This window comes from Nycticebus coucang, chromosome 23 (genome assembly GCF_027406575.1).
Source record: "Nycticebus coucang isolate mNycCou1 chromosome 23, mNycCou1.pri, whole genome shotgun sequence".
Lineage (NCBI taxonomy): Eukaryota > Metazoa > Chordata > Mammalia > Primates > Lorisidae > Nycticebus > Nycticebus coucang.
Window position 1 is genome coordinate 25,927,550 of NC_069802.1, and position 20,183 is coordinate 25,947,732.

At 43.6% G+C, this 20,183-nt stretch overlaps 1 protein-coding gene across 3 annotated transcripts in view; it reads left to right on the forward strand.

Annotated features, from left to right (window-relative positions):
• Nucleotides 1-20,183, forward strand: part of CCDC149 (coiled-coil domain containing 149) — a 101,269-nt gene that overhangs the window by 32,434 nt on the left and 48,652 nt on the right. For all 3 annotated transcript variants that reach the window (XM_053577736.1, XM_053577737.1, XM_053577738.1), the window contains exons 2-3: nt 4,150-4,311; nt 6,619-6,657. In XM_053577736.1, coding sequence (XP_053433711.1) covers nt 4,150-4,311; nt 6,619-6,657 — 201 coding nt within the window. The remainder of the gene's footprint in view (nt 1-4,149; nt 4,312-6,618; nt 6,658-20,183) is intronic.

The window sequence follows — 20,183 nt, forward strand, 5'->3', positions numbered from 1 at the left end:
AGCAACTCATGTCCTTGTCAATCCCATGTTACTGGATAAAGCGAGTTACATGGTAACTTGTAACTTGCCTCACTCCAAAACCCTGGGGAAGGACAGTCCAACTTTCCTCACTCTAGTATGAAAGGCTTTCACAGACACAGCTTCAGCCCCAGCACCCTGTCCCACCAAGTGGCTGTCCTCAAGCCCCTGCTCCCTAGAGATTCTTGAACTGCCCCCATCACAGACAATCTTGGGAAATCCTTGAGGCAGCTCTCCTAGACCAGGCAGACCAAGCAAGTTGGAGTGAGTTGCATGTGCTGGACTGGGGCCCCCACCTCAAGTTTTCCCTTCACCCCCTATGATATTGGACAGTGGTAGTAAAATTCTGGGTTCTTCAAGTTAGAGACCAACCTCATCTTCAAATATGGAAACTGAGGCCCAGGGAGTGTATGTTTATTTTGTTCATTTTCTCCCTGGTATTTTATGGCCTTCCCAAGGTTCAGACAGTTCATGATGGGCCCATTGCTGGACCCACCTTCTGCAATTATTTATCCTCCTCTAGAAGCCTAAACATCCCAAGCACCGCCGCTTATATTGTCTGGGTTTCTGTTCTCATTTTGGTCCCTTCTAATGCCTCAGCCTTCCATTTGGTTGTTCATAGCTGCCAACGAGGCCCATCTTCATGACCTTTACCTTTCCTTCCAGATTTTTCGTTGTTTGTTTCCAGTCAAAGGGATAGGAAATGAGACGTGTTAACAGCTGCCATTACAAGGAACTTACTGTTTCAGAATGAGACCAAGCAATTCTTTCCAACAAAATTCTTTCCAACAAAAAAAATTCTTTCTCCAACACCCTCCCTGGCCTGCTTCCTAGAGTTTTCTGTTGTTGTTTTAACAAGACTTTGCATATAGTCATGACTTACTTAACAAGGGGACATGTTCTCAGAAATGTGTCATTAGGTGATTTCATCATTGGGCAAACATCGTAGGACGTATTTGCACAATCCTGAATGATGTAGCCTACTACACGCCTAGCTATATGCTAGGTAGCCTTTTGTTCCTAGGCTACAAATCCATACAGCACGTTACCTTACTGAATACCAGAGACATTTGTAACACAATGGCAAGTATTTGTGTATCTAAACATGGAAAAGGTACAGTTAAAATACCATCGGATAATCTTACAGGACCACTGTCATATCATCGATCTGTGTTGGGTGAAATGTGTTAATGCAGTCATGACTATATAGGGTAAAATATAGTTCATGTTTGCTGTTTAGAATCCCTCTGTGCTACAAAAGGTGGCATGGATACCCTCTTGAATGGGTCTGAGATCGTGCCTTGACCCTGGACATGTGGGCTATCACTAGCCTCTTAGCCCCCACAGGTGTGTCCAACCTGTGGCCCATGGGCCACATGCAGATTATTTGAGGACTGTTTTGCTTCTCTGTGGTATTGGCTATCTTGAAAAGTATGCATGGAACTTTTCTTTTGCTCATCAGCTTTCATTAGGTTTTGTGTATTTAACACATGGCCCGAGACAACTCTTATTCTTCCAACGTGGGGCAGGAAAGAAAAAAGGTGGGACAACCCCTGCTAGACCATTTTATCTGGGGTCTAACTTTTGAGACACCAGGAAGCGTGAAGCCTCTAGGGTCTCTATTTTTAAAGCACGAATTGAATAAAATGCCAGCGTGGTACATAAGAATACATACTCCTAAGCTGGGCCCCAGAGATTCTGATTCAGTTCATCTGGGTTGGAGCCCCAAATTTTCGTTTTAACAAACATCCAGGGCGATTGAGATCAGTCTTTTCTAGGGTTCCCGTAGATGCCAAAAACTGTCATAGCAGGGCAGGTGGGACTGCAGGGGAGGTGTCCCACCTTCAGCTGGAGTAGCTCCACTTTGCGCTGTTCATGCAGCTTCAGCCTGAGATTTGTTCTATTGATGAGAATAAATAGCATCAAATAAAATTGTTGAGAACTGGAGAGCATCTGCTTTTCAAATCCTGGGCCAGTGGGTCTTAGCAGAGGCCTCTGTGCCTATTTTCTTTTAAGTACTTTAAGCCCAGAAGCAAAGAAGGCCTGCCATTCACAACTTCCACAGCCCTGTTTGGACCAGGCCTTTCTCTTGAACCCTAGCAGACTGCTGTTCAAGGTCAGGGAACTTGACCTATTGACGAATTCCTATTTTGCCAGTTCACCTGTCCCGTTCAGTAGACCGGACATTACATCTAAGCTTAGCTTCTTTGAATTCCTGTGTCTCCAGGCATGGGGATTTTTTTTTCCAAAGTCAGAAGTCACAAGGAGTCTTTAGGGCCTGAAGTTTGAATCTGACAAATCGAAGGGATAAAGGCGGCTGTCTCTGGGTCCTCGACACTCAGAACGCTGACAACCAAGACTGCTGATCGTGGGGAAAAGAACTAAAGGAAAAAGGGCAGAACCATTCAATTGTGTGTAAATGGTATTTTTTCCCGTGAAATCTCAATACCTCCCTTAGGACCCAGCAGTTCAGGTTTTCAAACTACTCTCCTCTGATATTTACTCATTGGGGATTTTACTTGGGAGAAATCACTGTGGCAACAGAACTGCGTTGCCTCCGTGAAGACGATGTCAAAGTCTCAAAATCCAGGACGTTTTAAGGCAGGATTCCAACCTCATTACTGCCGGGAATAAAATTCATCCAAGGTGGAAGTGTCCTCTTTCAGAACTCAAATCCCTCTCAGAATGGCTTTTCTTTCCCCTTTGTTTTTGAAGCTAAGCAATTACTTCTTCTTTTTTTTTTTTAGAAAAAAAAAAAACTGTGCTAATGCACAAAACTCTCTTTCTTTCCCCTTTCATTTGAAATTGAACTTAACAAAGTCAGTCCCGAGCAAGCACTATATATGAGTAATGCTTTTTGTCCATAAAAAAGCATTGACTGCGATGGTACGAGCGCCGATTCCCACTCCGCTTTGTGTGAGCGTCCGTAATGACAAAGTACTGGTGTCAGAGTGTATAATGAAACTATAAATTGTTTTCATGAATGCTCCGAATTTGGTCTTTTACGGGGCAAATTCAAAAGGTATTTAGTGCCACATTTCACATATGTGAATAACATCAGACAATGCGATATATCCCTAAAAAGTGAAGAGCCCTCTCTGGGCCCTCACTGTCCAAGGCGGTGGGTGAGCATTAGGGGAGGTGGTTGGTAGAATTGGGCAGTGTGGAGAAGGAGGGACAAAGAAATCTCACGACTCTCATGCAGGAGTTCTGGCCAGGGGCACTCAACCCTTTGGGGAGAATTCAAAAAGGGGCTAAAATACTTAGCTCCTCAAATTAGCCTCTGGGTCATGTGTACCTGCATTTCAACCACGGAAGTTATACACAGGGCCAAGTTGGTGAACACATTTGCAAGTGAGGAAATGGCTGCTGGGTTTCATGGCAGGTGCAAGCTATTGTAATGATTTATGGTTCAATTAAATTACTTTTAATAACGTTCTTGGGGAATTTTTCTGCTTATAGAAACTTTGTGAGTTTATCCTAGAAAATTTAGAAAACATAGAAAAGCAGGAAGAAAAATGTAAAAATGTGGATAAATACTTTGATGACCAAGAGATGATTTTTTAGCAATATTTTTTATAAAGTTTCTATTCAAGATCTTTCTAGGCCTACCACCTTGTAAAAGTTTTAAGAACATTTTCCATAATCTTATCCAGATATATAAATCCTTTATGAACAAACTTGGGATCCAGCTAGCTATCTGCTTACACATCTATGTAACTTTTTAAAACGTTCTGCTTTTTAACTGAATTGTCAATTAAATTATTTTATCTATCCCAGTTTGGCCAAGTTCATGAACATTCAAGGTTTGGGTTCTGTTGGGAGGGGACTGAACGTTAGGCATGGTAGCAGCCCTTATGGACATGTAGGGCATTTACTGATCAATGGGCCTGCATGTGTGAGCTGTGAGTCAGAAAGACACCCAACCCCCAGGCGTGTTAAGTATAGTGTGTGGTGTGTGGTGGGGTGGTGCCTGTGGCTCAAGGAGTAGGGCGCCGGTCCCATATGCCAGAGGTGGCGGGTTCAAACCCAGCCCTGGCCAAAAACCACAAAAAAAAAAAAAGTATAGTGTGTGGTAATTGGAGGCCTGTGTGTGTTTCTCACCAGTTGGTTGGTTGGTTTGCTTTTCAGTACCTGGTGTGTAAACGGAAGCTGGAGAGTAAGAAGGAGGCCTTGCTAATTCTCTCCAAGGAGCTGGACACCTGTCAGCAGGAAAGGGACCAGTACAAGCTCATGGCCAATCAACTCCGAGAGCGCCACCAGTCCCTGAAGAAGAAGTACCGGGAGCTGATTGTGCGTGCCACTCCATCCAGGCTCTCCTGTTCTTTGAGTTATGACATAAAGAGGGGACTTTCATGTGCTGTTTCTTAATAAAATAATTAAATCCAAACAATGAGAAAGTCAAAATACGTCTTAAGGAGTGAAAGTCATGTGCACATTTTTATACGCATATGTAGATAGGATGGGCTTCCAGACTGCCCGGTGCCTGTGAACATGCCAGTACACATGTGTGTTTTCAGGGGCCCCCCCTTATCCACAGGGAACATGTTCCCAGATCCCCTCTGCATGCCTGAAGCCACAGATAGGAGGGAACCCTGAAAACACTATGTTTTCTTGATTTGCTAATTGAGCCGGGTGCTGAGTGACTAATAGGTAGGTGGTGTAGACAGTGTGGATGTGGTGGACAAAGGGGTGATTCATGTCTTGGGTGGGACAGAGCAGGTGGTGTGAAATATCATCACATTCTTTTTTTTTTTTAGATAGTACCCCGCTTCCCCGAAAATAAGACATCCTCCGAAAATAAGACCTACTTACAGGAAAGATAAGGCGTCCCCTGAAAATAAGACCTAGCGCATCTTTGGGAGCACACCTTAAAATAAGACACTGTCTTATTTTCAGGGAAACAGGGTATCTCACTCTGTCACCCTGGGTAGAATGCTGTGGTATCACAGCTCATGGCAACTTCAAACTCTTGGACTCAAGTGATCCTTTGTCTCAGCCTCCCAAGTAGCTGGGACTATAGGCACCCAACACAAACCCCCAGCTAGTTTTTCTACTTTTAGTAGTGATGGTGTTTCCCTTTTGCTCAGGCTGGTCTTGAACTCCTGAGCTCAGGTGATCCACCCGCCGTGGCCTCCCAGAGTGCTAGGATTACAGGCTTGAGCCACCGCGCCTGGCCTCCATCACACTCTTCAGAGAGCATGCGATTAAACACTTATGAATTGTTTATTTTTGGAATTTTCTACGTAATATATTTGGACGAGTGTTGACCTCAGGTAACTGAAACAAAAGATAAGGGGGGACTACAGGGTGTGTGATTATTTACCTATTAATTTATGTATGTGGAGTTGAGCAGATGAGTATCATAAATCTACACTAATACCCCAAGAGGCCACTGGCTATGGCTATTTAAATTTAATTTTAAATTAGTGAGAATTAAAGTAAGAGATTCAGTTTCTCAGTCTCACCTGTCCCATCTCCTGGGCTCCGTTGCTGCTGGTGGCTGGTGGCTACTGAATCAGACGGTGTCGCTTAGAACACTGCCATGGTTGCTGCTACATCAGACAGTGCAGAAAGGGCATTTCCGTCATTCGAGAGTGTTCTACTGGACTACATTTTATAAATGTTGTTCTAAAACACGCTATTTCGCTTGGCACTTTATTCTGGACATCTTTCTAAGCCTTGCACCCAGATTTAACTCAGTCTTTTAAACAGTTGCATAGTGATCCATGGCTACATCCATCATTTTTATAACGTGTCCTGCATCTTGGGCTTTTAGATTTTCTCTAGGATTTTATATGGCAATATTTTTAAAGATGCAAAGTGTATTGAAATGGAGAATACCAATGGCATAGCGCCATATTGCATTCCTTCTTCTTTTCCCCTCATTGTTGCAACCTCTTTTTTGAAGTGCAGACGCTATCACTAACCGTCTGTGCCAGGATCGTTGAGCGCCTCTGGAGTAGAAACAGAATAGAAAGATGCCTCAGGTTAAAATAATGTTGACTTATATGTGGACAGCATCAGAGATAAGAGTACTCATTTGGTGAGCACTGAACTTATTCATCTGAGATATCTGTATTCCCAAATGGCATAAAATAGAGAGGAATTGAATCCTTTTAAGTCAAAAAATCTCATAGGGACTAGTTTTTTATTTCAAGCAAATCCTATCTTCCCCAGCATCATTCTGTCCATAGAGAAAACTCAAGTAAGAGAGAGAGAGTGTGTGTTAAGTTCCCATGCTTTTTCTCTGGTTCTAACTACTTAAAAGAGGAACTCAAAACAAATGAAGTATTATTTCGGTTTAGGCCGTGCTCAAAAATAATTTTGATAAATCCATTTTTTTTATTCACATCATTTTAGAAAATATATAGATTTGGTCCTAACTGGAACTAACTCCTTAGAGGTTTTTCCAAAATAACTCTGGTTCATTCTTGAGTTAATTTAAAATATATATATATATTTGAGATTGGTTCAGTGCATTACCAGTTGCAGGATGGGAGAGTCTGAATTTAGGTTCATAGGTTGTTCATTTCCTTGAATCTAAGCACATCTATTTTTTTTAAAAAAGAATAAAATGTAGTATCTGTTTTTTTGTAGGATGGAGATCCATCACTTCCTCCTGAAAAAAGGAAACAGGTAAGATTTATTCCTGATCTCAGGTTGTTTTATTGATACCTTACAGTCGGAAGGAGCAGGGAATCCCAAAATGTAAAGAGAAGTTCTTTGAATTTTCCAGAACTCTTTGTGTTACTGCAGTATTTTAACATTTTTTAATCCTACAGCACACTTGAACCTATAGGTCCAAACTTTTACGGCGCACTTAAATTATGTTGATGAAAAAAAAAGTATATACTTACTGTTCTTTGTACTGCTTTCGAAGACAATTTAATTAATGATCTTTAAAAATTTTCAAGGCACACCGAAGATCCTTTCCTGGCACACTGGTTGAAAATCACTGTTACTGGGAGGAGTGAGTGGTAGAGATTCTGATTGCTCAGAGGAATTAGGGAGAAGGGAAGGAAACCCTATGACATCTCATGGGGTGGAAGAGGGTGGATCCATTAAGTGCATTCCCTTTCCTGTTAGGAAGCAGAGCTGAGGGCTCATGGGCACAGCACTTGAGCTTACTGGTCACTGGGTGCATACCATTCTGTACGCACTTACTGTCGCGTGAGATGCACACCATTCTGTGGGTGCTTACTGTTCAATGGACACATGCCACTCTGTAGTACGATTCTCTGGGTGCCTACCTTTCAGTGGGTACCTATTGTTCTGCTCCTTATTTCCTGCCACTTTACACTTTGAAGAGCTACCTTCTTCCCTCAAAACTCAACCCATTTACTGTCTTTTCTCTAGCCCACACTGTCCACTAATCCACTCTCTCCCCTGTGATTTTAGATGCCCACTGTTATCACTGAATAAATCTTTATATCTATGTGAATCTGCCTGTTGACTTTCTATTCTGTTCTGTTTCATTGAGGTTCCTGTAGAGTCATGGGGTTCTTCTATGTTATTCTTTTTTTAATTTAAATTTTAGACACAAGTTCTCACTCTTTTGCCCAGGCTGGAGTGCAGTGGTGTCATCATAGCTAGCTACAGCCACAAATTCTGGGCTCAAGCTATCCTCCTGCCTCAACACCCCCCGGTTGAGGCTGGGACTTCAGGTGTGCACCACTATGCCCTGCTGATTTTTTTTGATTTTGTGTAGAGAGGAGGTCTCTCTGTGTTGCACAGGCCTCAACTCCGGGCCTCAAGAAACTTTCCCGTCTCAGCCTCCCCAGTCACTAGGATTACAGGTGTGAGCCACCACACTCAGTGTATTCTAGTTTTTTTTGCTTTATGATCATTTTAATATTCAGGCAAATCTCCTTTGCTTTGCTCTTTTTATTAAAGACAAGAAATGTCTTTGAAAATACACTTTTTTTCCAAATAAAACTTAGAAACATTTTACCAAGTCTTCTCTAATCCTCCCCTCCCACAAGTTCTATTGGTATTTCAATTGGTTTTTTTTTTTTAATGTATGGAGTAATAGTACTACTGACTTACTAGAATTCTTCTCTCTCTAAGTATATGTGTGTGTATACATGGGAAAAGTGTGCACACTTTTTCCAAAGATGTATTTGCTGGGATTTTCCTTGACTTCACATTTATTCTAAACTGACATGCCCCAATTACCGATTCTGGGGGGCTTGAAGGGAGCCCAGATGAGGGTGAAGTTCCTGCTGTGTGTTTCTTGGTAAGGGAAAGCTTCTGCGCCTGAGTAGGACTTCAAACCTGGTGGCTGTAAAACATGAGGACACATAGTGATGGCTCCCCCTGCACCCTGCCTCCGTTCATTAACAATGCACCTGGCTCCATATGTAAGCTCCCTGGGGTCATGACCTTGACATTTGATGTTGGTGAACAAGATGCCTGATGCACACACACATCTGCACACGTGCATGCGTGCACAAGACTTTCACGCTCAAACAGCAGCTCAGCGCTCCGGCTTCCCATTTAGTCATTCCTGGGTCACTTCCATACTCGCTTCCTAGGTTATATTGTTCTAGGTTCGGAATGTTCAGTTTTTTTCCGGGAACAAACTGATGTTTTTTTCCTGAACAAAGTTACGTAGAATTTTATCACTAATGTGTAAAAATCAGAATTCTTTGTCTGGACTTCCCCGCCCCCGCAGTTTTTGGTCGGGGCTGGGTTTGAACCCACCACCTCTGGCATATGGGGCTGGCGCCCTACTCCTTTGAGCCACAGGTGCCGCCCTCTTTGTTTGGACTTTCTAGGTGTTTCTGGTTTCCTGGTTTTGGTGGTTTTCAGTGGCCACCTTTGCTGCCATGTTAGAGTGTGTTAGTATGCATGAAGGTGTTTTACGGTTTTAAGTGAATTCACGTTCTGCGACTTTATAATAAAAAATTTATACTGACTGAGGAGAATCTGATGAATTCTAGTAAGTCTGTCAAGCTGTATTCTTGTAGTCCCTAAACATTGGCTTTGTAGCTTTTAACATGACATTTAGTTTCCATCCTTTTAGGATTTAGTACGGTGGGGGAGGGTGGGCTCTGCAGCCTTCCCCCTGTGTTGGAGCCACTGGCTTGCTGCAGGAGATAGGATGCTTTGGGGGGCAAGTGACAGAAATTCTAAACTGCTTGGACACTAAAGGAAGCCATTCCCTTGTATCACCATCAGTCCAGAGGTAATGTGGGCTTCAGGTGCTGCGTGGTCTGTGGCTTCACGGAGTTGCCATGTTCTCTCCACTGTGCCAAATTTAGCAACATAAAAATAGACAACACCCAGGTAAATTTGAATTTCAAATAGAATACAGAAAGTTTTATAATTTTTTTAGCATGAAAGCATGCTACATGCAATACCAGGACATACATGTACTAAAATATTATTCAGTGTGTATGTGAAATGCAAACCTAACTAGGCAGCCTGTGTTTTATCTGACAACTCTACTATTGCGCCAATTTTAACGTCAACTTCCTCTAGTGTTTAGTGTCAGCTTCTTTGTGTGGCTGGTTCATCTAAACCGGAGATGGGGAACTTAGCTGTACAATGTAAGTCTTTCCCTCCAGTTTGGCTGGGCCCGTGTAGGACTTGCTACCCTTCCTGGTCTAATCACTTTTCCTAAGGCTGTTACTCGTCAGCAGGGACATCCTCTGAACTGATGGGGTGACCTTGGGAAGGCTCCTTGGGTGTCTGAGTCTCAGCTTTGTCATCCATAAAAGGGGACAGATGTGGTGCCCACCGTGTGGTGTGGCAATGCAGCCCTGGCGTGGGTGAGCATCAGGAAATGTTTATCACCCTCTCCTCCTCATCCCTTTTTGTTAAACAATTGTACATTAGCCTGTGATTCTGGCCACCGTAGTTCTTTGCCATCTCTAGGACACAGTGCCCCTGTTGAATCCTCTTGGTGGTACTCGGCAGCCTGAAGTAGCTTGCTCCAAAGAGGAGGTTCTGGCTCATGGACCCTCAGAAGAGTGGGTTGAGCAGCTACGATGGGAGAGAAAAATGCAGCTGGGCCTTGGGAGCAGCCACAGCCAGGGCTCTGTGCCCCAGGCCTCCTTCTGTGCTCCCAACTCTCTCTGTGACAGTCATTATCTTTTTTTTTTTTTTTTGAGACAGAGTCTCACTTTGTCAGTGGAGTGCCACAGAGTCACAGCTCACAGCAACCTTAGACTGTTGGGCATCAGTGATTCCCTTGCCTCGGCCTCCCAAGTAGCTGGGACTACAGGCACCCGCCACAACGCCCGGCTAGTTTTTGTTGTTGTTGTTGTCATTGTTGTTTAGCAGGCCCTGGCCATATTTGAATCCACCAGCCCCGGTGCGTGGGGCTGGTGCCCTAACACTGAGCTACAGGCGCTGAGCCAGTCATATCTCTTTCTGTGGGCTGCTTTCCCTTGAGAATAAGAGTGGCTGCCAGCTGCCACCCCAGTAGAGAAAGGCTGTGCCCCGAGTCCCAGTGACGAGGTCCCAGGGAGCAAGCTCCGGCCAGGGGTATGTGTCAGGACCAGGTGGGTAGGGTCAGATGTCCTGCTGATGAAAGGCAGCTTCTACAATTCTTGTGTGAAGGGTGCCAAGCAGAGGGTGTCACAGCCTTGGACCTACATGCCTTGGGTAAAATAGGCTCAAGAAGACAAATACTAATAAGCACAGCCAGTGTTATCAGCGCTCACCTTAGCCAGGGTTGGAGACTTTTGCTGTGGATCATCTCATTTAATCCTAATACAGCCATGCCATCTGACAAAGGAGGAAATCACAGCACATGGAGGTCATGGAAATCACCCCCCGGGTGGAACGGAGCAGACTGGGGACGGAGCTCTTGCAGTCACTCAGGCAGAGCTCACGCTGTAACTAGTGCAACTTAGGAAGAACTCAGTGCCTACAGGGGTCCAGAAGTGATTTACACAGGAGGGACGCAGGGCGGCACAAGGTCAGACCCAAATCCCTGAGCTTGGAACTTAGAAGGTGCCACACATCCAGGGCACCCAGGACCACGTCCATCTACACCCCTGGCCCTGGCATCATTTTTATTTGTGTCCCCTTTCACTCCCCAAGGTGTCTTGGTCTAGATCAGGCGTCCTCAAACTTTTTAAACAGGGGGCCAATTCACCGTGTCCCTCAGACTGTTGGAGGGCTGGACTATAGTTTAAAAAAAAAAAAAACTATAAACAAATTTCTATGCACACTGCACATATCTTATTTTGAAGTAAAAAAACAAAACGGGAACAAATACAATCACACCGCCTCATGTGGCCCGCGGGCCGCAGTTTGAGGACCCCTGAATAAGGCAGTCACCTTCATTCTAGTAAGGATGTTATTAACAGTAAAGAAAGTCATTAAAACAGTGTACATAGGATGTTTAATGGGAATCAGTGCTAAGGAGAGAAACAGATAGCCTGAAGTTAGGGAGGGAATTCTGACTCAGTAAGGGGGAAAAAAATCATGGTAAATGTGGGGGGAAATAGTTCCAGGATTTGGGGATGAAAAAGAAAAAAAAAATAATCTTACAGCTTTAAATTTGATGTACTGTGAGTGTATTTCAGCGTGGAATTGGGTTCAAGGTAGATGGTGTTAAGATGTCCTCTTAATTAGTTCCATGTAGGGGAAAAATGCAGCATTACATGTTTTAGAGATGGTTACAATGAACCTTTCTGTGTGGCTGGAAGTGGGCAGCGTGGGTGTACGTGGACAAGTAGGGAAAGGAGAGTCAGGATTATTTTCTAAACTGTTTCATCAGCAGGAAGTCGGGGGGAAGGTTGAGGCACACCCCCTGACCTGCGCTCTCCTGTATCACATTATATATTTATCCCAAAGGCATAACAGCAGGTGAAATATTTACCCGTCCAGCTGCAAAGCAAATACACCTTGTGTAAGCACAAGACACTGGAACAAGAGCCAGCTGCTGAGTTAACAGCTGTGACACGGAGGTCACAAGATCTATGCACTACAAAGGGGAAGATGCATTTTCTTGCTCACTGGCCTTGAAGCTGTGGCTTCTGTTTCTTGACTCAGAACCTGGAATTTCTACCCTCTGTCCTGACTGGACTCTTCCCTCTTCGTTTCTTGACACAGAGGGGGAGAGATTGCAGTTCTCTGTCCTGACTGGACTTTCTCCCTGTTTCAATTCCATTTCTCTGGACCAGGGGTTCTGAGACTCCTGTGAATCACAGATACCTTTGAGAATCTGTTGTAGGCCATGAGCCTTTGCTTTAGAAAAGACCCACAGTCACCAGCCTGAGCCAGAGGGAGACCTCGTCTCTAAAAATAGCCAGGTGTTGTGGTGGGTGCCTGTAATCCCAGCTACTTGGGAGGCTGAGCCAAGAGAATTGTTTGAGCTCAAGCGTTTGAGGTTGCTGTGAGCTATGAGGCCACGGCACTCTACCAAGAGTGACAAAGTGAGACTCTGTCTCAAAAAAAAAAAAGAAAAGCCCACAGTCATGCCCGTAAAAAATATTGCATGCAAGTTCATGAGGTCACAGACCTCGCCCATCTAACAGTACTTGACATTCCATGGGCTGCATTTAAGAGAAGCTGCCCTAAATGTACTGAGGGCAGAAAGTAATCCCACACCCTCAGTCTTGGCAGGACTCTATACTGTTCAGAGACCACATACCTGTGCACATGGCCATGACCTCTCCCGGCTGAGGTCCTACATCAGGCGTGTCTTTCCTTAAGTTACAAGGCAGCGTGGGATGTGGCAGTAAATAATAAGAGCTTAGATTCTGGCATCCAATTGCGTGGATTCAAATTTAACCCTTCCACTTGCTAACTGGGCGAGCGGTTGTAACCTTTCCGAGACTCAATTTCCTCTCCAAAATGCAAGACACGTTCATGAAGCTCTCATGAGGAGTTGGCATGGCGACATTCATGATGCTCATTGCTTTGTAACTGGGGAGTGCTCCAGGAACACTGGACATTGTAGACGTTTCCTGTGACTTATCCAACGAGACACAGAAGGTTGATAGAGCAGGATTCGAATCCAGATCTTCTAGTTCATAATTCAATACTATAGTTGAAGTTTTTTGTTCTATATCTGATTTTTAGACTGAGCCTGGAGGAACCATAGTTAATATCCAGTCCAGACCACTTGGAAAGTCCCAAGATGAACAGCCTTGTTCAAAGCCTACTGCTTAGGAGCAGTGGAGAACAGGAAACTGAGCAGAATGAGGAGTTTGTACCGGTGAAGCCTCCGTCTTACTGGTGTCAGCCAATGCCTGTTTGTAATTTTTTCTTGTTTTTTTTTTTTCTTCAGAGGGCAGGCTAGAACTCTTGCATCTGTTCTAGAAATAGAGTTGTTGAGGCTTTCTTTTGGAACTCGGAATCCTTTTTAAAACAGCCAATTTCCAATGGCAAATCATCCGTTAAAGAAGCTGGGAAGAAATTGTGACAACAGCGATTGCGCTAATAGCTTCTCGTGGGACATTGAAATGAAAATTTCTTCTCGTTACTCCAGGCAGAACTGTACACAGAGCGCCCCTTTGCACTGCAGTAAGAAATCACCAAAAGATCTCAAATGACCCTTCAAATATTTTTCTTTTGCTAAACAAGCAGTTCCTCCAAAGGAGACAGAGGGAGATTTAAATTATTTCTGGGTTAATCTTCTTATAAGATGGGATTCTTTTGAGTCAGGGAGGCACATTTTCCCATGAAAACTCCTTCAGTAAACAGTCGAACACATCTTTAAGATCTTTGTCTTTTCATGTTTTGATCTCAAGCAGACATACCACGGGAGGTATCTCTCTTGGTCCAGGAGGGAGCTGCTGCTTTCTCGCCTCTAGAAAGGGATGGCTTATTTAGACGGTGACATGTGCCGAGATGACAAGCCTGGAAAAATCAGAGCGTAGAGTGGCCCTTTGTGGGCTGGAAAGGAACCTTTTATTTGAGTAGAAAAGTCTTCTTGGTCAAGCTTATTTTAATCTCCTGTGACTGTAAATCACAGTGACTTTGTATATGCATCCTGGTTTGATGCTCAGAACCTAAAACTTACTTCAGAGATCTCTAGTGTTTTAAGATGTTTCTTTTTATAACACTTTGAATGGTATGACTTTTCTGTCAAACCAGGCAACCACAGAAGAAATCTCAGGTCTGGCCACTAGGACCCCTCTCAAATCCTAACAGCAACTTAATTCTGAGCACTAATGCACCTTGCTATAAGCTCTTTGAATTTTTGCAACAATTTTACAGGGAGGGGGAGAGCAGCCCTCCCCAATTTATAGAGAAGGAATTTTAGGCTCATTGAGTCTAAAGAACTTGGGAGCTATTAACGGAGCCCCTAAGTGGAGATGCAGAATCCTAATGCCCAAGATTAAGCAAACATTTATTTAAATAGCAACCTACCAAATCTATTCAAAAGTGTTTGCCTGTAGGGCCTGGAAATGCAGTCATTTGCAAGTGTGTGTTCTGAGATTAGCAGGAAGGGATAGGCTGCTGATGGTTCCTTGCACAGCCAAAAAATATGTATGGAATTAGCTCTCGGGTGGTTGTTTTTTGTGAATAAAAAAGCTGTTGCTGTAGCAGAGGTCATCACTTTGGCAGTTGCTATGAATAGGGGCCCTTGCTAAGCAAAGCAAGTTTCTCTGTATTACTATTAACACAAGAGTTGCCATTGGACCAAAGCAGTGGAGTAGAAATTGCAATTAAATTCTCTATCAATCACACCTCTCAAGAACACTTGATGTTTCATCAAAGATTTTTTTTTTTTATGTATTCTTGCTTAATCTAGTACTTTCTCTATTGAAGGTGTGGATTTAAGAGGCCCAGAGTATGACTTAATAAAATTTTTCATACCATGTAGTGGAACAGCCTTTTCTAAATTGAGTCTCTGTTCTTTTACTCTCTCACTCTCTTTTTCCTTACTTTTCTTGAGAAAGTGGCAAGGTGAAGGGCTTCCTTATCTGTCCTCTCTCCGTGTGTGTCCCTCGGTCTCTCTCCCATTTCCTCTCATTTTCGAGTTCCAGTACCAATTTGTATGTCTGCAAATTGACAGGTGTATATTAGAGGATCTTGTGTTGCACATCATTTTTATATTATGGTGCAGAATAACTTTGCCATGGTTGGGGTACCAAAATGATGTGTACAGTCATCCTTTGGTATATAAGGGGGATGGGTTTCAGGATCCCCGTGTGTACTAAAATCCGTGCACACTCAAGTCCTGTGGAACTCACCCATAGGAAAAGTCAGCCCTCTGCATCCCTGGGCTTCACATCCAAAGAATAATGTATTTTTGATCTGAATTTGAAAAGGATCTGTAAATAGACCCACACAGTTCACATCTGTGTTGTTCACGGGTAATTGTATTTAATACTTCTGAAGACTCAGGATGAGGTGAAAACGTATAGTCTACTCTCTAACTCCTGTGTCTGGTGTCTGGGATAGTGTAAGGTTAAAAGGTTTATCTTAACCTTTTTTTTTTTTTTTTTTGTGGTTTCTGGCTGGGGCTGGGTTTGAACCTGCCACCTCCAGCATATGGGGCCAGCGCCCTACTCCTTTGAGCCACAGGGGCCACCCTATCTTAACCTTTTTATCACTTTTTTCCATTTTGTTATTACCTGCGGGGGAAGTGCAAAGGTATAAGTGGTGGTGCCTGGAGATGAGATCAGAGTGGAGAAGTTCAGGCCAGGTTTATTGAAAGGGACAGGAATCTGCCTGGGCAGTGCAAAGGTGATGTCTGTGCCCAGGGGTAGTTAGAGACCCCTTTTATATGGGGCCACAGGGAGGGTGGGCAAATTCTACAACCCAGAAAGTTAATGTCCTTAGGTACCAACTTCTCAGGGGTGGGGCTAATTAGGTCCACTGTGTCTTTGTCTTAGGAGGAGGAGGGTAAAGGGGTCATGTGTGGCTGGTGTTAGGCCCCTTTTATGTTCAGTGATGGGGGCCTGAAAATTTAAATGACAAAAGATAGATTAACAGCAGGAAAAAGTATACAATGTTATTATTTTCCATGCAATAGGAACCCACAGAAGAAAAGGTAAAAGTAAGGAAGTGGTTAACCTCAGTTGAACTGCAGGGCTTATATACCATTTTAACAAAGGAAAGGGGGTTTGGGCTGTAAAGGATGATAAGTTGTTGGAAAGTAGGACATATATGAGAGAAATAATGAAAGAGAAGGGTTATTTTAATAAGGTTTTTTTTTTTTCTTTTATGAAGACTCATTTGGTGCTGACTATCCATCTCTGGTGAAAGGATTCTTTCCCCTCTTTCTGGTTCTGGAGTAGGGGCCACCTTCACAAGGAGAAATTCATGCCTGCTTTTAGGCAGAAAGGGGAGTACAGAGAACTATTCCTGCATTTGGTGATTGTAAATTGCTTTCGGCTCAAAATAATCCTTATGCCAAAGTGGCATAATTTGGGGTCTTTTCCTTTCTAACCTCAGAAAAATGGTATGGAGTAGGTCTTCTCCCCATCTCTAAGACTTAGGCTGCTTTCTTGCAATTATTATCCTGAAATCCCTCCCTGTGAACTAGTATCCACTAGTTGATCACTGAAAATGGAACCCTTAACAGTGATGGTCATTGCCAACCGTGATTTATGACTCTGCAGATACTTCCCAACTTATAGTGGGGTTACGTCCTGATAAACACATCGAATTTGAAAAGATTATAAGTATAAAGTACACGTAATTCACCTAACCTACTGAACATCTTAGCCTCGCCTACCTAAAACAGGCTTAGGAACACTTACCATTGGTCTGCCAGCGGGGAAAATCATCTCACGCAGTGGTTTTCAACCTTCCTAATTGCCGCGTTGTTACAAACGGAAAAAAGGGGTCGTGACCCACAGGTTGAGAACCGCTGATCTAACGCAAGGCCTATTTTATAATAAAGTGTCGAATATCTCATGTAATTTATCGAAAGTGAAAAACAACATGGTTGTATGGGCACCTGAACTGTGCTTTATATGGAATGCATATCACTTTTACCCTGACGTAAAGTCGAAAGATTCTAACTGGAACCATCATTAAGTTGGGGACCATCTGTATTTAAAAATCTCCCATCGGTTCTTAAGAGTTTAAAAATCATGTGGCATCTGTAGCATAAACCCTCCTGACATCTCTTGTGGCATTTTTAGGGGAATTGAAACAGTGATAGAGACAAAAAGTCAAGTTCAGGATGAGCAGGTCTTGAGAATTGGAAGGGTGGCACCCCTCTCATCACAAGAGGCAAAGCCGGAAAAGTTGGGGTGAGACCCAGCGGCTTTCGCAGCTCCCTGGTCTCTGCCTGCACAACAACTGTCAGCATCGGTAGTCATCATCCCTGTACGGTGAGAGTTTCCAGGGCACCCCAGTTCCCACACTGGGGGCTGGCATTGGTGAATTGCTCCTGCAGACATTGCTCGTAATGGGGGACTGAATGTTGCTTGCAAAAGAAGGTGTTTCAGAATGGAGAGCTGTCATATCCTCTGAGCCTCAAATCTCCTGGCTACATGTTCATCAAATCTCTCTTCCGTCTCTTCCCCATCACAGTTGTAATAGATAAACTTCTAGCTAGAAAGAGTGACTTAAATATACGTTCCCCTGTATTCAACTTTCTGCTATTATCAGAGCGAAAATGTCAACCTTTAATGTCGGCCCCAGCTAGATCTGAATATTTAAAGGGGGCTTCTTTCTAAACCTTTTTATGTTTTGCTATTTATGCCACCCCCTGCCCTAGAGATTTAGAGGAAATTTTCTCCTGGTTTTGTTTTCCTTCCCTGTGAAACCCTTCCCAATCTTAGGCCACTTTTTCCTGACGTTTCTTTTACATAAAGCTGCCGTTCTAACTGATGGTCACAGAGTCCTTCTCAATAACACGGAGACAAAACGCTCTGCATAGCTGATAAATTATAAGCAGGCTCCATGTGCTAGCTTGATGGATTGTTATAGTGGATGTGTGTGAGTCATGGGTATTATTTTTGGTCAAAAGAATTGTGTGAACTTTTCTCCTCTATTTTGAGTGCTTTGAAATGTACTCCCCTTTTTTTCTGTTCCTTAAGGTGTATGTCAAGGAATTAGGCACCATATCAGAATAGTCATTTTCTAGTTTTCAAAGTCATTGTTTTGGAGGTGAGGAGGTGGAAGGAGTGAAAAGAAGAGAATTGTGTGTTGACAAGTATTCCAGCCCATTAATGTAAGAGAAAATGCCAGTCACCTGCTTTAAAGCAGTGGCAACTCCCCCACCTCTCTGTACCCCTAGAGATCAAGTTGAAAGCTGCCTAGATTTACTGTGAACTCACTTGGAGGCATTGTGATTTTAATTTACCATTGTTTTATGGCAAATGGAGAAATGCCTGACTTTATTTTGGAAGATTTCTTTTCGGGCCAAGCTGCAGAGTAAATAATGGTTGATACTCACACCACAGGGTGTCTAAATTGTTGTGTCCTAAAACTTCTCTGTCCTCTGTCCCAAGTGTTATTGGAATCATTGACTGATGTTTCTACTGGGTGTCTGCCTTACTGTAGTATCCAGATACCCAGGAGCACCTCTGAATGAGTTTCATGTTTTTCAAAGTGGGGTCCCAGGACCAGTGTGAGGCTGCAAGCTAATTGTTTCTGGTCCACCACAAGATAAATTCAGAAATTGAGAGGATGTGTTTAGAAACTTGTACAGCAATTTGACAGCAGATTTTATGTCTGTCAAATCTAACAATAAATACTCAGGGCTTTATCTTGATGTCTTCTTTAATTTTCTTTCCTAGTAATTCATTTTTATTATATTTTTAAAAAGTATTGATCTATGATGGATTGGATAAAGAAAACTGGTGTTGCACCCCTGGCAGATTGAGTTGTACTGGTTTAGCTATGGCAGGTACATTGGTCAGCCAATGTCAGGGTCTTCCAGCCCACCCAAGATTCGAGGCATATTGATTCGAAAATGAAAGATTAGGGAGGTTGTGGAATCTTTTGTTAAGTTTTCATTGTTGCTCTTACGGCATTTCTTTGAGCATCTCTTCCATGGGTTAAAAGCAAGCTCCTGCCAGGGTGAATTTTGCTGTGTCTCCTCCAGATGGGGATGCTGAGATTCGCCTGAACTGTGTGCAGGTGGCAGCCAGCTCTGGACAGAGCAAGCGCTGAGCTGCCCTCCTGCCACTCCCCTGGGACGGACACTGCTGCTGCTGCGGCCTGTCCCTCCATCTGGTAGGGAAAAGATCAATAAGCTAATGTCTGGGGAATATTCTTGAGTTTTTCTGCCTCTGGGCAGAAAAAGCAGAGGCCACCCACATGTGACACCTTGTGTAAGGAGGAAGAGCCGTGGTCAGAGGAGAGGAACCAGGACAAGACGATCAAGAACTGAGTCATCTCTCAACTTCACTGCAATCCCTGGGGTCAGCCTGCTCTTGGGGCCTTGAACTATTCTCCCACGTGGAAGTTTTGAGATGTGGTGAGGGAGAGGGAGTGAGATGGCTTGGTTTGCCTTTTCCCTGCCGGAAACTCCTGGCCCAGGATATGCATGAAATTCCCTCTCTCTTTTTTCAAGTCTTGGTTTAAGTGTGGCCTTTTCCAGGGGGCCCCTGAGGCCCTTTCCCACACATACACTTTTGCCTTTTTTTTTCCCTTGAGGCAGAGTTTCACTCTGTTACCCCAGGCTGGAGTACCATGATGTCAACTTAGCTCACAGAAACTTCAAACTCCTGGGTTCAAGCAATCCTGCTTCAGACTCCCCAGTGGCTGGGACTATAGGTTCAATGCCTGGATAATTTTTCTATTTTTAGTAGAGACAGGGTCTCACTCTTGCTCAGGCTGGTTTTGAACTCAAGCAATCCTCCCTCCTCGGCTTCTTGGAGTGCTGGGTTTATAGGTGTGAGCCACTGTGCCCAGCAGCTTTTGCCTTTTTTATTTTTCTCTGCAACATGTATTATCTATAATACTGAATCTATATATTCTGTTAACAAAAAAAAAAAAAAAGAAGAAGAAGAAGAATTAAAGAGGTTTATTCTGAGCCAAATGTGTGTGACTGGATTCTTAAAAATGAACACAGAATACTCACCACAGTGCTCAGCAAGGGCAGGAGCTCATGGCTTCAGTAGGTCCTGAGATAATGTGCCCTGTAGCCAATTTACAGTCCGATTTTCTACATTCTGGAGACAGGATTTCCACGTAAGATCATATGCAGTCCCCAGAAGGCATCCACTGGATTGGCCTGAAAAAGTGGGACATCTCCAAGAAAGAGAGGGCTTACAAGTTCTATGTGA